This window comes from Ochotona princeps, chromosome 19 (assembly GCF_030435755.1).
Source record: "Ochotona princeps isolate mOchPri1 chromosome 19, mOchPri1.hap1, whole genome shotgun sequence".
NCBI lineage: Eukaryota > Metazoa > Chordata > Mammalia > Lagomorpha > Ochotonidae > Ochotona > Ochotona princeps.
This window is the reverse complement of record NC_080850.1, coordinates 24173522-24186660: the sequence shown is the minus strand read 5'-3', so window position 1 is coordinate 24186660 and position 13139 is coordinate 24173522. Positions and strand designations below refer to the sequence as shown.

Here is a 13139-nt window from a genome sequence, read left to right as displayed (position 1 = left end):
GTAGTACAAGTTTTCAACATTTCTCACCTGATTTCTGCTGAAGAGAAGCACTTGGGTCATGAAGATGACTATGGCCTGGGATACAATGGTAGAGGGAAGAGGCCAGGTCCCGAGCACATGAAGGTGACTACCCAAAGGAGAAAGAAAGGAATGCCAAGAAGCAAATCCTGATTATTATTATTATTCTCATTATTATTAGAAAGTCAGATATTACAGAGAGAAGGAGCAACAGAGAGAAAGGTCTTCCATCTGCCGGTTCACTCCCCAAGTGGCTGCAACAGCTAGATCTGAGCTGAGCTGATCCAAAGCCAGGAGCCAGGAACTTCTTCCGGGTCTCCATGCATGTAGGTGCAGGGTCCTGGAGCTTTGTGCCGTCCTCAAGATGCAAATGCTATAGGAGTAAAAATACTGTCTCAGCTACATGCTGAATCCCTGTCTCTGTTTACCCCACTGAGCATTACAAGAAGCCAAATGCAACTTTTTTTTTTCTCACACTGCTGCATACCTGGGAGGTGGATGGCTCTGCATAATCATATTTTAGATGACGCAAGACACATTTTGTTGCATTCTCCTGAAGTGAACATTCCTCTCCACTAACAACATCCTAGTTTCTTACTCAGTAGTGGTGGGAAGAGAGGGACAGCAGCTCCTCCTAGTTCCAAGCCAACAGCTGTATCCCCAGGTTCAGGTTTCCTAGGGTGGCCAAAAACTGGAATTTTATCTCCTTATTCTAGTGGCCATTGGTCTCATGGCTTTTACCCAAAGCACTGGAGATTCAATTTTTTTTTTCTGTATGGTAAAAACTGTTTAAAATTAATTAGTGTGGCCTTCACTTTTTCTTTCTTAAAGTCAGAAGACAGTGAATACAGCTTTTTGAACCTGAGTCACACTATCATTTCCAGATTTGGGAAGTTTCTAATCATTACTTCTTGAATAGATTTCTGCCCTTTTATTCTATCTCTTCTCCTTGTGAGATGTGTTTTATGCAAATGTAGCTCTCCTGATGATGTTCCGCGGATCCTACAGCCTTTACTCATGTTTTTCCCTTTACCTCCTCTGATCTGATGATACCAAACATCCTGCCTTTGAGCTCACTGAAGCTTTTATAATAATAATAATAATAATAATAATAATAATAATAATAATAATTGTTATCAAAGTTCATTCCTTATACCCATTAAGTACATATAATTATTTATTAAAAATAAGAATTTTTAAAGCGTGCCCGTACAATGGCTCCGTTGGTTGATCTTCGCCCTTCAAGCACTGGGATCCCATGTGGGCACTGGTTCATGTCCCAGTTGCTCCGCTTCCCATCCAGCTCCCTGCTTGTGGCCTGGGAAAGCAGTAGAGGATGGCCCAAAGCCTTGGGACCCTGCACCCACGTGGGAGACCCAGAAGTTCCTGGCTCCTGATCAGTTCAGCTCAAGATCTGACTGTTGCAGCCACTTGGAGAGTGAACCAGTAGATGGAAGATATTTTTCTGTCTCTCCTTCTCTCTGTAAAATTGCCTTTTCAATAAAAATAAATCGATCTTTTTAAAGTACCTGCACATAAATGCTAACTCCAGTGGACTGACTGTGATTGCCTGAAGAACAACACTGAGTAGAACCCTGGGGCTCCATCTGGGAAAAGTAGTGAGCACAGTGCATCCCCTAAGACCAGACCCTTAATTTGTCTTCTCCATGAATTACCCTGGACAGGGTTATGTTTTACATTTTCCTTAGTCTATTGGGATGGGATTTGGGAAGAAATCTATCAGTATGTATCCATTCAGAAAGGTAAATGCCCATATCTGTTTGTAGGCTTATTGGGTGTCCCAGTTCTCAAAGACTTGTGCTTGGTGCCCAAGGTAAATCTGTTCTCAATACCTGACCTCATCAACTTGTACTCTGAAGCACAGATCTGCTCCTGTGTCACCTGCAATGGTTTGCACTCACTTCTCTGACCTCAAATAATTTGCAATCTGGAAAAAGTCTAAAATGAGAGATAATATCAAAAGCATTATCAGAGACATAATTTTTAAATTTTACAAAATGAATGATAGGAAATGAACTCTTGAAATTGAAGTAATGGCAGGTTACTCTGGTGATTTTCAATCTGACTTTCCTGGTTCCACTGACTCAGGCAAATATCTTAACTGAGCTTCTTCTTAATGGAATTTTATTAGTTCTGACTCCACTTGACATACTCAGAAAATAAATATGGAATAAAAGGAGGCCTTTATGGGGAAAAAAACTATTCATTAAAACATTTTAAAATAAAAATATGCACAAATATAAATTCGTGTGTTTTTGGAGAGAATCTGAACACATAATTTCCATACAGCAAAATTCATTATTTTTGGTTACATGGTTCTATGAGTTTTGACAAATGCATTGCTTGATTACCATTACTATAATGAAGAGATCAACCTGTTCTATCACTTCAAAAACCAGTGTCTCCCCCTGACTCCTAGCACCTGCCAGCCACAGATCTATTTCATGACTTTTTCAAGATGCTGTGTTGGTGCAGTCATACAGTATGTAGGTCTGACTCCTTTCAGTTAACATACACGTTAGAGATCCATCCAAGTTGTTGCATGTGTTGGGAGTTCATTCCTTCTTTATTGCACAGTAGTATTCTGGATGGCTACCCTAGCCTATTTATCTTTTCAACTTTTTACCAGCTGAAGGACATCTATTATGATATGAAAACTATGAACAAAGCCACTCTAAACATTTGTATAATGTCTTTGTGTACATAAATCTTCATTTGTCTAGTATAAACAAATATCTAGGGTTGTAATTTCTCAGTCATTTGGTTAGTGTGTACTTATTTAAAAACTGCTAGAACATTTTCAAATGAATGGCATATTATTTTAAAGGTTTAACTATATTGTCATGTCTTTGTCAAGGTTCAAGAGAAGGACTGTAGCAGGAACAAAGTGACCTACAGGTACATCCTATTGTTTTTCTGACATTAAGACAGAAACAGTGGGCACCACCCTCCTGGGATGCCACTCCGTCTGATGAGCATGAGAACCAGGACTTGGGCAGGCATGGCTAGACAGAGAGTAGCACCCGTCGGCAGGTGTATGGGCTGGAGAGTGGGGCTGGTTGGGTTGAACTAGGCTTTAATGCCTGTTGACCAGTATGAGAGCTGAATGGGATGTGGGACAGACTGGATCAGTATGCTGTACATACTGGCAAGCAGGGAAACCAGGGCATGGGGTGGGCCTGGTGAGGGTTATTGAGAGTTGCCCCAACTAGGCTGCAGCTCCCACTGGTTTACATGGCCAAGTGTATGGTGGGCAGGATTGGGATAGGCTCTAACACCCTTTCGTTTGTGTAGAAGATGGGGCTGGAGGCAGAACGGACCCAGCAATTGCAACCACCAGCATATGCATAGGCTGATAGAGACGACAGACTGTGCTGGACCCTGTACTGGTAAGCACACCCAAGAATCTGGTCTGGGATTACTTCAGATGAAATTTCTTTGGGGATTCCCCATTCAAACTGCTGTACTCAGAGCCTCAACCATAAAGAGAATTGCAGATTCCATGGTCTGACCACGGAATGTGTGTGTGTCAAAGCTGAGCCTCCTCAGTGGTTCAGACAGAGCAGTGGACAGCATATCCAGGTGCACATGGAGGACATGGTAGTACATTGGAGCCTGTAGAGGTCACCTGATACCACAACAGAGGACAGAACAAATTGATCAACTAGCTCAGCCAAGTGTTGGCAGTGAAAATCTGGGCAAGTGGAGACACTAAAGTGGACTATCTCAGCCAGTGGATTCTGAAGAGATTTCATCATGTTTGGAATGACGAGATTGGCAGCAATACAGAACAGTTAAACTATCAAAACCACTTGAGCAGTGGCCTCAGAGCATGCCCCACATCGGGGACCCTGGGATGCTTTGGAGGGTGGGTGTGGCTTCTCCCTTTGTCTCTCCCTTTACCCCAGATACAGGAAGGGAAAAAGAGAATGTGGAAAATAATGGTCTTACCCACTTTCTTGTAGCCGTTGACCCTTTGCACTCTAATCAACTATGTAAAGATCATCAAAATTTAAAAAAATAATAAAAATTTAGAAAGACATATCAGCTACAGAGCAGTTTTTGGAAAAGACATAAATACATAGCATTGGTTTTGGAAAAGAAATTAGACATGCTACTTTCACTTACTTGAGTAGGGTTATTGTGATCCAATCCTAATTGCCGCTCACCAAGATCCTGCTCAATTGATGCTGTGTTTACACCCAGGTGAAATTGAGTGTATTACTTAACTGCTTCATTTTTCAACTTCTCCATCAGGTTTTTATGATGATCAAGAGAAAAATGTATGGAAAAGAGCTCTGCAATCAACAAGTCATTAAACACTGAATGTTAATGAGAAAGATATTACTAGTGATTTTACCTTTCTATGGGTGACTCTGCCATATCTAGATGCTCTTGAAACCTAAAGTCACAGATCATGTGACTAAAACTAGCATGTGGTAAAACTAGCAGAACCTTACAGATCTCCCATCACGTCCTAGGCCTTCATGATAGCCCTTGTGAAAAGATGCAGGCCTTTAAAGGCCAAGTTCACAGGAAGTGACTAAGAAAGCTGGGCTGGACAATTCAGAACCAACATAGTTCTTTCAGTATCTTGGCACAATCTTTTTCTAAAGGACGGTTTGAGCAGCAATCAGACACAACAATTTTTTAAATAGTTGCAACAGGCCAGTCCTCACCACAACACAATAGCCTCCCAACTTAAAGTAGACCCAGTCACTCCCAATCACATGTCCCTGTCTCACCTTCACCATGTAGCACTAACTGTAGGGTGTGCTCGTTTGTTCTTTCACCTCTGTGATTAGAAGATGAGCTATGTCAGGCAGTTACCTCTATTAAATACATTGCCTGGTATATAAGAAGTCCTTAACAAATGCTTATTGACTGATTAGTAGAAAAATGGACTTTAATCAAATTATTCACATTCAAGGATGTGACCAAACCAAATCTTCTCTGATAAATTTTAAACAACCTGACTAGGTGACTTAAAAGCATCACAGGCCAAATTAGAGCCTGTCAATTGCTCAGGCACCAAATATGAAGAGTATAAATCCTATTCCCATGCTGTAATCTCCCATTCCTGTTCTGTCTTGCTCTTCTAAGGGACACATTGTATAAACAGCATCAAGTGTTAACTTGTTAAATCAGTTACACCCAAAAATGTTGAGATTATTTAACAATGCAATAATATGAGGTCATATCAAGAATTCCAAGGAACGGCAGAGTTTTCAAAGACTCTAGTTCAATGCCAGGGAGTTATTGTTCCTTAAATGATTTTTGGAAAATGAAAAATTAACTCAATACCTAATCTCTTTCATAGTAGTTCATTGTGCTTAATTCTCTATTTCAACTCTTTACTTTAAATCCATTCCATGATTGTATTATCAGTTTTGTATTTTAGAATAATGTGCAAAGCATGTATTTCCAATTTTAAATAAATTTTAACATTATAATCCAACCATCCAGAGGAGGGGAAAGTAACTATTTGTCAACATGTTTGTTATGAACAAATGGTTCCATTAGCTACCACTGTTAATCCCCAGAAGTACTCCAACTGAATTCTAAACTCTAGAAAGATATGGATTCATATGTTCACTAGTCTACTTCTAGAGCTAGGTACAGAAAAGGAATCTAATGATTATTTGCTGAATGTCTAAATAAAATTGAGAGTATTGAAATGCTCGTATGGTTTATTCAGGGAGAGATTAGGCTAAATTTATAGCTAATACCTCTATCTCAGAGCAGATTAGCATGACCTTCATATGCAGAATCTCAGGCATTATCCATGAGACTCCCAGATATTGGGCTGAGTTCCCTGCTCAAGCTAACTTATATTAGTTCCCTAGTATAAGTACAATCAAGCAAGAAATAACCAAAGTCTAGGAAAAAATGGAAGTTTATAATGAAAGAGGCAAACTATTTTTTTTGCATGAAGACTTAGATTGGATAAGATTAGAACAAAGTTCTCATCACCCCCACACAACTTAACTGGTGTGGGAAGCTTACTGAGCTACTTCCTCACTCCAAGCCTTACCCCAAAGGCAATGAAGTTCTTTAGAGTGTGTGCTTTCCCACCTAAAATTCTTCACTCTGTGCTCCAGAGTAAATGATATGTGAATGCCACCACAGGTGCGCCACTGATAAGTGATCCATATTCACTTAAGTCACTCTTCACAAATATACACGAGGACCTGCTTAGTTTGCTGTTGCACCTGCATCTGACCAAGGATAGCCAACTATACCCGCCCACTCAAGAACAAGAAGGTCATTTACCTATATCCTTCCTGCATCTTGGTAAAAACTGTGTACTTGTTAGGAGTTGCATGGTGAAAAGTTCAAGGAAACTGGCTCAATTTTATAAAAAGCAGGTTAAAAAGTATATTTTTTAATTCCCTTTTCCATGAAAATGTTAGTGCTGTCAAGTCTCCAAAATGGCCCCCAGTGAACTATACTTCCTGGAATGCATGCCATTGAGCACTCTTCTCCAAACAAAATCTGAGTATCCAAAATAATGTAGCAGTAGTGACATGTAAGAAGCCTTGAAGCTTCCACTTAAGTCTCCTGGAATGGTGTCTCTTACAACTCAATCAACAGACTATAGGACACCCAAGACACATAAAGAAGTCATGTCTTAGTACTATCTTCCCCTAGTCCTTGAAGAGTTCCTAGCCAAGAATAGCCCCAAACTACCAGCCCTAGTAGGAAGCCATCATGATGTCCAATCCAGTGGAACCTTTGGGTTACACTGGCCCCAGCCACCATGTAACTACAACCATACAAGAGACCCAAGAAAGTATCATTCCAATCAACCCATCAAACCAACAGACAGCAATAAGATAAAGTTTTTAAAACACAAAGTGTGGGAGTGGTATATTATCCCTTTTCATGTTTCACTGTCTGAGCTGTTTTTACACGCCATTTATTTAATACTATTTAATACTCACATGGACAAGATTTCGCCCTTTTCTTAGAAGCTCGAAAGTAGCAAGTTTGGTTTAAAATATCCAAAAATTCAAACTGAAGGATTTTTTCCTATTGAATTTGGAAAACTTTGTACTGAATGTGAAACAATGGAGTTGTGGGTTTTTATAAATATATAATTGCTGACTTCAAATACATGTCTGTGTCTACAGGTCTATAGCTTTTGTGATCGTGTTTCTTTTTTTTTTTTCCAAAATCATTGCAATTCCAAACAATATTTCCCATAAACCACAGGAATTTTTTGGAAACTCTGAATCTTGAAAGTTGTCTCTTATAACAAAGATGAGCAGAAAAATCCTGAGTTAGGTCATTTGCTCACCCGGCAAGTCAAAAGATGTGCCATCCAAAGGTCTAATGTTCACAGGTGGTCATCTTGCTTCCTCTTTCAGATTTGAAAAACTGGTTAATGAGCCTTGTTGTGCTCTATAGAACCCAACCATAAAGGAACAGAAGCAATCACTAGTTACACACCCATATAAATTCACACACACACACACACACACACACAGAGTAATGTCTTGGTTTATGAAAGAACTTCCCATTGTCTCCATTTCATAATCTAACTTCTTTGTTATTTTTCTATGTTCCTCTTGGAGTAATTGGATGCCTTTCTTTTGTCTTTTTTTTTAAGATCATGGATTAAGTCACAGGCTTAAAATAGCTATAACGTATTAGTCATCTGTTATATTCCAGCCACCACACTATGTGCTTTAGACACAGTAACTCATTAACTTCACAGCAATTTTGTAAATAGGCATTTGTCATCCCCATCTTACAGTTGAAAAGGTCATGTCAGAGAAGTAAAATGATATATTAATGTCTCACAAATACTAAAGACATAGAGACTTGATCTGAACTAGATCTACCTCTCAAACTGCATAAACATAGCTGAAGAATGTCTGAATTCACACAAATTTCTGTGGTCCGGAAACTGTGCCATTGTGGCTGAGTCACAGAGAAGAAGCTCCACTCACAGAACTGTGCAGCCTGGTATCATTCCGCAGGAAGGACTTACATCTGTGGTTTGCAGATTGCAAAGTGTCGACATTTTAAGACCACTTATTTATGTTAGTACAGTCATTGGTATAATTCTGTATTGTTCATATGGCACCAGTGGCTTTTCTGTCTGATAAGATTTTTGTACCATTCCTCTAACACATGAATTCTGGGATCACACGTTCAGGGAAAGTTTGGCAGGAACCCAAAACAGAATCATACAATTCTAAGTGGTTTGACAATCTGGAATTCAGATTGGAATGGACTATAATGCAAGAACAAAGTAGCAGTTGGAGCACTGAGGAAGCACCATTATAGATCAATTCATCTATACCTAAAAGACAATGGTTACAAAGAAAAATGGGTTCTTGGGGTGAGTGTTCTGTACAATGTATGCAAGTGCTGTATGTATGCACACGTGTGTCTGTTCAAGTGTGTGTTTATACTGAATGACATGAAGTCTGCTTCATGAGTCATTACCAAGAAAACGTCCCTTTCACCAGAATACATCCTCTTTAAGCAAGCTTTCCCTGCTTTCACTCATAGACAAAGCTTGGAAAACTGAACACCCAAAGGAGATTGCGTGTCGGTGTACTCCAGGGTGCACTGTGTTGCTCTGTTGTGTTACTCCTCTGATTTACTCCTGTCTTTGATCACACCTATAGTCCCTTATTCCCTCTGATACACTGGACATTGAGGATAATTGAATGGTAAGTATGCTATGTTTTGAATTAGGTCCCACAAATGTTCATATATTGGAATCTTAATTCCCACCATAACAATACTGAGATATGGAGGATTTTTTAAGAGAGATTAATGCATTTCTTGTAACAGTAGGTTCATTCTTATGAGAATATTTTGTTAAGTGAGTCTGTCCTTCATGTTCTATATCCACTTGTCCTTTTGCCTTCTACCATGAGTTGGAGCAGCGTAAGACCCTCTCCAGCTTTCAGAACCATGAGCAAGAGATTTCTCTATTAACAAAATACCAGAATTGGGTATTTTGTTATAGCAACAGGAGACAGATTATTTCTGGGTTGATGAATTTTCTCATCCAGGGAAATATTGACACATTCTTCCACAAAGGAGAGTTCTGAGGATTAAATGAGGTTATTATTACAAAGCACAAGTGCAAGACATCTAGGAAATTGTAATAATACTTCTATTATAATATTGCCATTATTAGGCATTCAAATATCATCTGTAATTGTTATTAATATTCACATCTTAAAATAGTTACACTGTAAAGACAAGGAATCAAGGCGCAGATAGGCTGCTAGCTTCACTCAGAGTCCACCTGTCCAGGCAATCAGCCCTGTGCTCTTCCTTCATCAATCTACCTGAAGCTTGCACCCCTAGAGCAGGGATAGTGCTACCAGGTGGGTAATGTGCACTTCACACAGTGTTCTGAGGACTGGAGTAGCTACAGAAATCAGCCTACTAGTCTTAAATTCCACTGTTCCCTCAGTAACAAATAATCCCAGCCAAGTAAAACCAGTCTGTTTCCCAGTTCCCAGAAGTCTTTGGAAGTATCTTGAGTGGGTTTCTACCCTCCTTTTTGCTAAGACTCAGGCAATCGTTCTGAAGGGTTTGCTCCAGAGATCTCCAGAGGCTGCTTTAAGCAGCCCCAAAACATGCAGTTGGGTGGCCAAGATGTCCAAGCAAGTAGGCTGGGATCACAGAATCCTGTAGTTGGAATCAACAGTGACTAATTTCCGGGTGGAAATTGCAAACTGCAAATTGCTTTATTATAGAAATTATGCCCACTGATTTCCAACCTTTTCTGAATCATGCTATACTCACAACAGAAACAGCTGGTGTCAGAGGACTTTACAAATATGGCAAATGACTATATAGGATCTTATCCACCCCCCAACAGAGTGTCTCTTGCATCTGAGGCAGTATAATGGTGATATCACAAGAGTTGTCAAATTTTCCCGGCATCCAGCAGGGAATGTCAGAGAGTAACCCTGACTCAGATGAGTTGGGTGACCTTGGGTGGCCTCAGGTTCTGGTTCTCCCTTCCTGACAGAACTGAGCCTGGTGTGATGGTTCAATGGCTAAATCTTCACCTTGCACATACTGGTACCCCATGTGGACACTGATTTGTGTCCTGGCTGCTCCACCTCCCATCCAGCTTCCTGCTTGTGACCTGGGAAAGCAGTAGAGGATGGTCCAAAGCCTTGGGTCCCTGTATTTACATGGGAGACCCAGAAGAAGCTCCTGACTCCTGGTTTCAGATTACTGCAGTGGACAGAAGATCTTTCTATATCTCCTTCTCTTTGTAAATCTACCTTATCAATAAAAATAATAAATAAATAAATCTTTAAAAAAAATTACAGAGCTAAAGTAACTGCTCTCCAAAGCCCATCGGCTGTAATAATTACCACTTTGCTTGATATAAAATTATCTGAACACTTGTTCATAGAAAAGGCAATGAGAGGACCCCTTCTTTAACTATCTAGCTGTTTCAAACAACAACCCTATGAAATTGGCATCTTTAATAGTCCCATCTTTATTTTGCATGCATTAAAGAAGAGAATGGCTAGATGCTTTGCTCAAGATAATGCACTGAGCAAAATTTTACCTATGTAGTATAATCCCAAAGATGTACTCCCAATCATTAACAATAACAATGAAAATTCTAGTGAACTACCATGCACAGTAAAGAGTTCCAAATCCTTTCCTGGATGTCTCCATTTTTATCCATCAACAGTGTGTCTGTCATTGCTCAGGCATCATGTAATGTATAGATAGATAGATAGATAGATAGATAGATCGATCGATCTATAGTGAAAGACTTCTACTGAAGTCTTAGCATGCCAACCTTGGGCATGTTCTAACAAATCATCTAGGCTGAGTGTGTTTAACTCACAATTTTTGGCCATGCATTAAAGGGTCTATGAACCCAATGAAACAATGTACGAAATGGGGATGTGTATGTACTTAATCTTGTCGGAGAGTTCAATGACCTATTTTGGATTTTCACAGAGGTTCACAAACTTCTAGAGTGTGCAACTCATCTACTGAAATTCAGTAAAACTGAGGCTTTGAGTGAGCGATGGATTTGCCCAAGTACACACAAGGAGTGACAGAACTAAGTTCGAGCCCCAGATTATCAGAAAGACGTCCAGAGCTCTTGGCTACACCATACTAACCTAACATAGATCCACACAATAGGTATCACTAGCATGAAAGGGTCAAGATGCTGTATTGAGGATAACACACATAGCTCATTAGCATTGGGCTTAGAAAATCATCGTGCTTCAAGTGACCAAGTTTAACCTTGAACCTTTACATCTTATAATTCTTTCAAAGTTCTCAGCATTGATAATTACCACCATTGTGCCCATGTGCTTATCTGGTGTGAGTGAAAACTTAGTGCACATGTTTTATTCATATTTGGTCCAAGCTGCTTTCACCTAGCTCCAGTCCTAGCCTCTGTAAATATTTAAGGTGGTTAGGCATTGGTTCCTCAGCATTTTGGTTGATTATGTCAATCCCAAACAAAACTGACAACAGCTAAACTGCATAAAGTAATATCAGTTAATGGCTAATATTTGACAGAAATTGAAGTGTCTTGCAAAATTAAAATCAACCAAATCTGAACTGGATTTGGTAGAAATAAAGCCATAATAGGAAGTTCACAATGGAAGAAGAAAAAAATGGTATGAAGATAAATCACAACTGACAAATTAAGACATTTACATAAAAATTTATATGTCAACAAATTTAAGTCTGTAAAATGATTTTGGTAAGATAAAAAGGAAGATGAAAGAAGTAGAAATAGTTTACCTGCACTGTAATGAACACTGATCTAAGAAGAAGAATGGCTTAATGAGCATTTATTAAGAAAAAAGTTTCCTGGTTGCAGGTTTCAATGCTGTCATTGTAAGTATAGACCCCTGGTGGCAAATCACAGATATCAAAATGCCGACCAGGTTAAGAATAGGTTCAAAATGACAGCACCAATATAGGGAGGTCAACACCTCCTGTACTAGAACTTAGCAAGTGATGAATGCATTCACTTGCAGTTGATGTGCCAACAAAGGAGGCAGATCAAGGTACTCATGACCTTTACAAGCATACTGGAGCAGCCAGCCAACCAGCCCAGACTACATCCCTCTAGATACACCTTAACCCTACAAGCTCAACGAAAAAAAAAAAAAAAGAAAAGAAAAGATGATGATGGTTGTCAAGTGAGGAATTTCTTGAAGCAGGGGAAATTTCCTATAGAATTTCCTATAAATCCAAAGCAAGAGTGGTCTCTTTCCTCTTTGTCTCCTATTTACAGTGGAGCCCAGGAATTACTCAGCCCATGACACTTCCAGTGCTGGGCACTGATTCATGTGGCAGACCTGGGGACCTGTGTTCATTCACTGTCTTGGCCTCATCTTCAACTGGCATGGGGGTTAATGGAGAATGCAGCTCTCTCACGTATGCTTCTGAGAACCAACCGCCAAATTGTCAGGAACTGTGAGAAATGGTTAATAAGCACAGCCATTAGTAAAACATTAAATTACAATAAGAATACAAATCTGTAACTAAATACACACATATCACATTAAAAAGAGATCACTAATATTCAAAACTCATCTCTTCTTTATTAGCTTCATAGATCCTTCTGTTACCTGTGCTCCTGGAGTTGATTACCTCTGCTGCACCTGAGTGGCAAGAACACAACATGGTGTTCCAGTGCAGCCCTCCCAGCTCCATATTCGGTGAACATTACAGCTTAACATCAGCCCAGGTAGGTGTATCTATTCCACAGAAATCAGCAAATGCCATCTATATGGGTTTGTTCTGAATTTTGTTGACTGTTCAGATATAATAAAGTAATGTTATAAAAATAGATTATCCCTCAATTGTGACAACTCTGCAGCTGTTACACTGGGAAGTGCACAAAAACCTTGGGCGATACTCTTTCTGAATCAGCAAAAAAGCCACTCACATTCTTGACAAATGAGTGAGTTGCCAACATCTTTGCTATTTCACTTTCTTATCTACTAACAGAACTATCAATCCATGTTCATGCCAAAATTATAGTTGGTATCCAATTGAAACATATTTGAATCTAGGGATGAGTTCCACATAAATCAACATAGGCACTGACAATCAACTGA

At 39.5% G+C, this 13139-nt stretch overlaps 1 protein-coding gene across 1 annotated transcript in view; it reads left to right on the top strand.

Annotated features, from left to right (window-relative positions):
• The window catches only part of ADRB2 (adrenoceptor beta 2), a 148162-nt gene extending 135487 nt beyond the window's left edge, over positions 1-12675 (top strand). Inside the window, exon 2 of the mRNA XM_058677791.1 lies at positions 12627-12675. Within this exon, the coding sequence (XP_058533774.1) occupies positions 12627-12634 (8 nt within the window). The 3' untranslated portion in view covers positions 12635-12675. The remainder of the gene's footprint in view (positions 1-12626) is intronic.
• Positions 12676-13139: the final 464 nt, after the last annotated feature.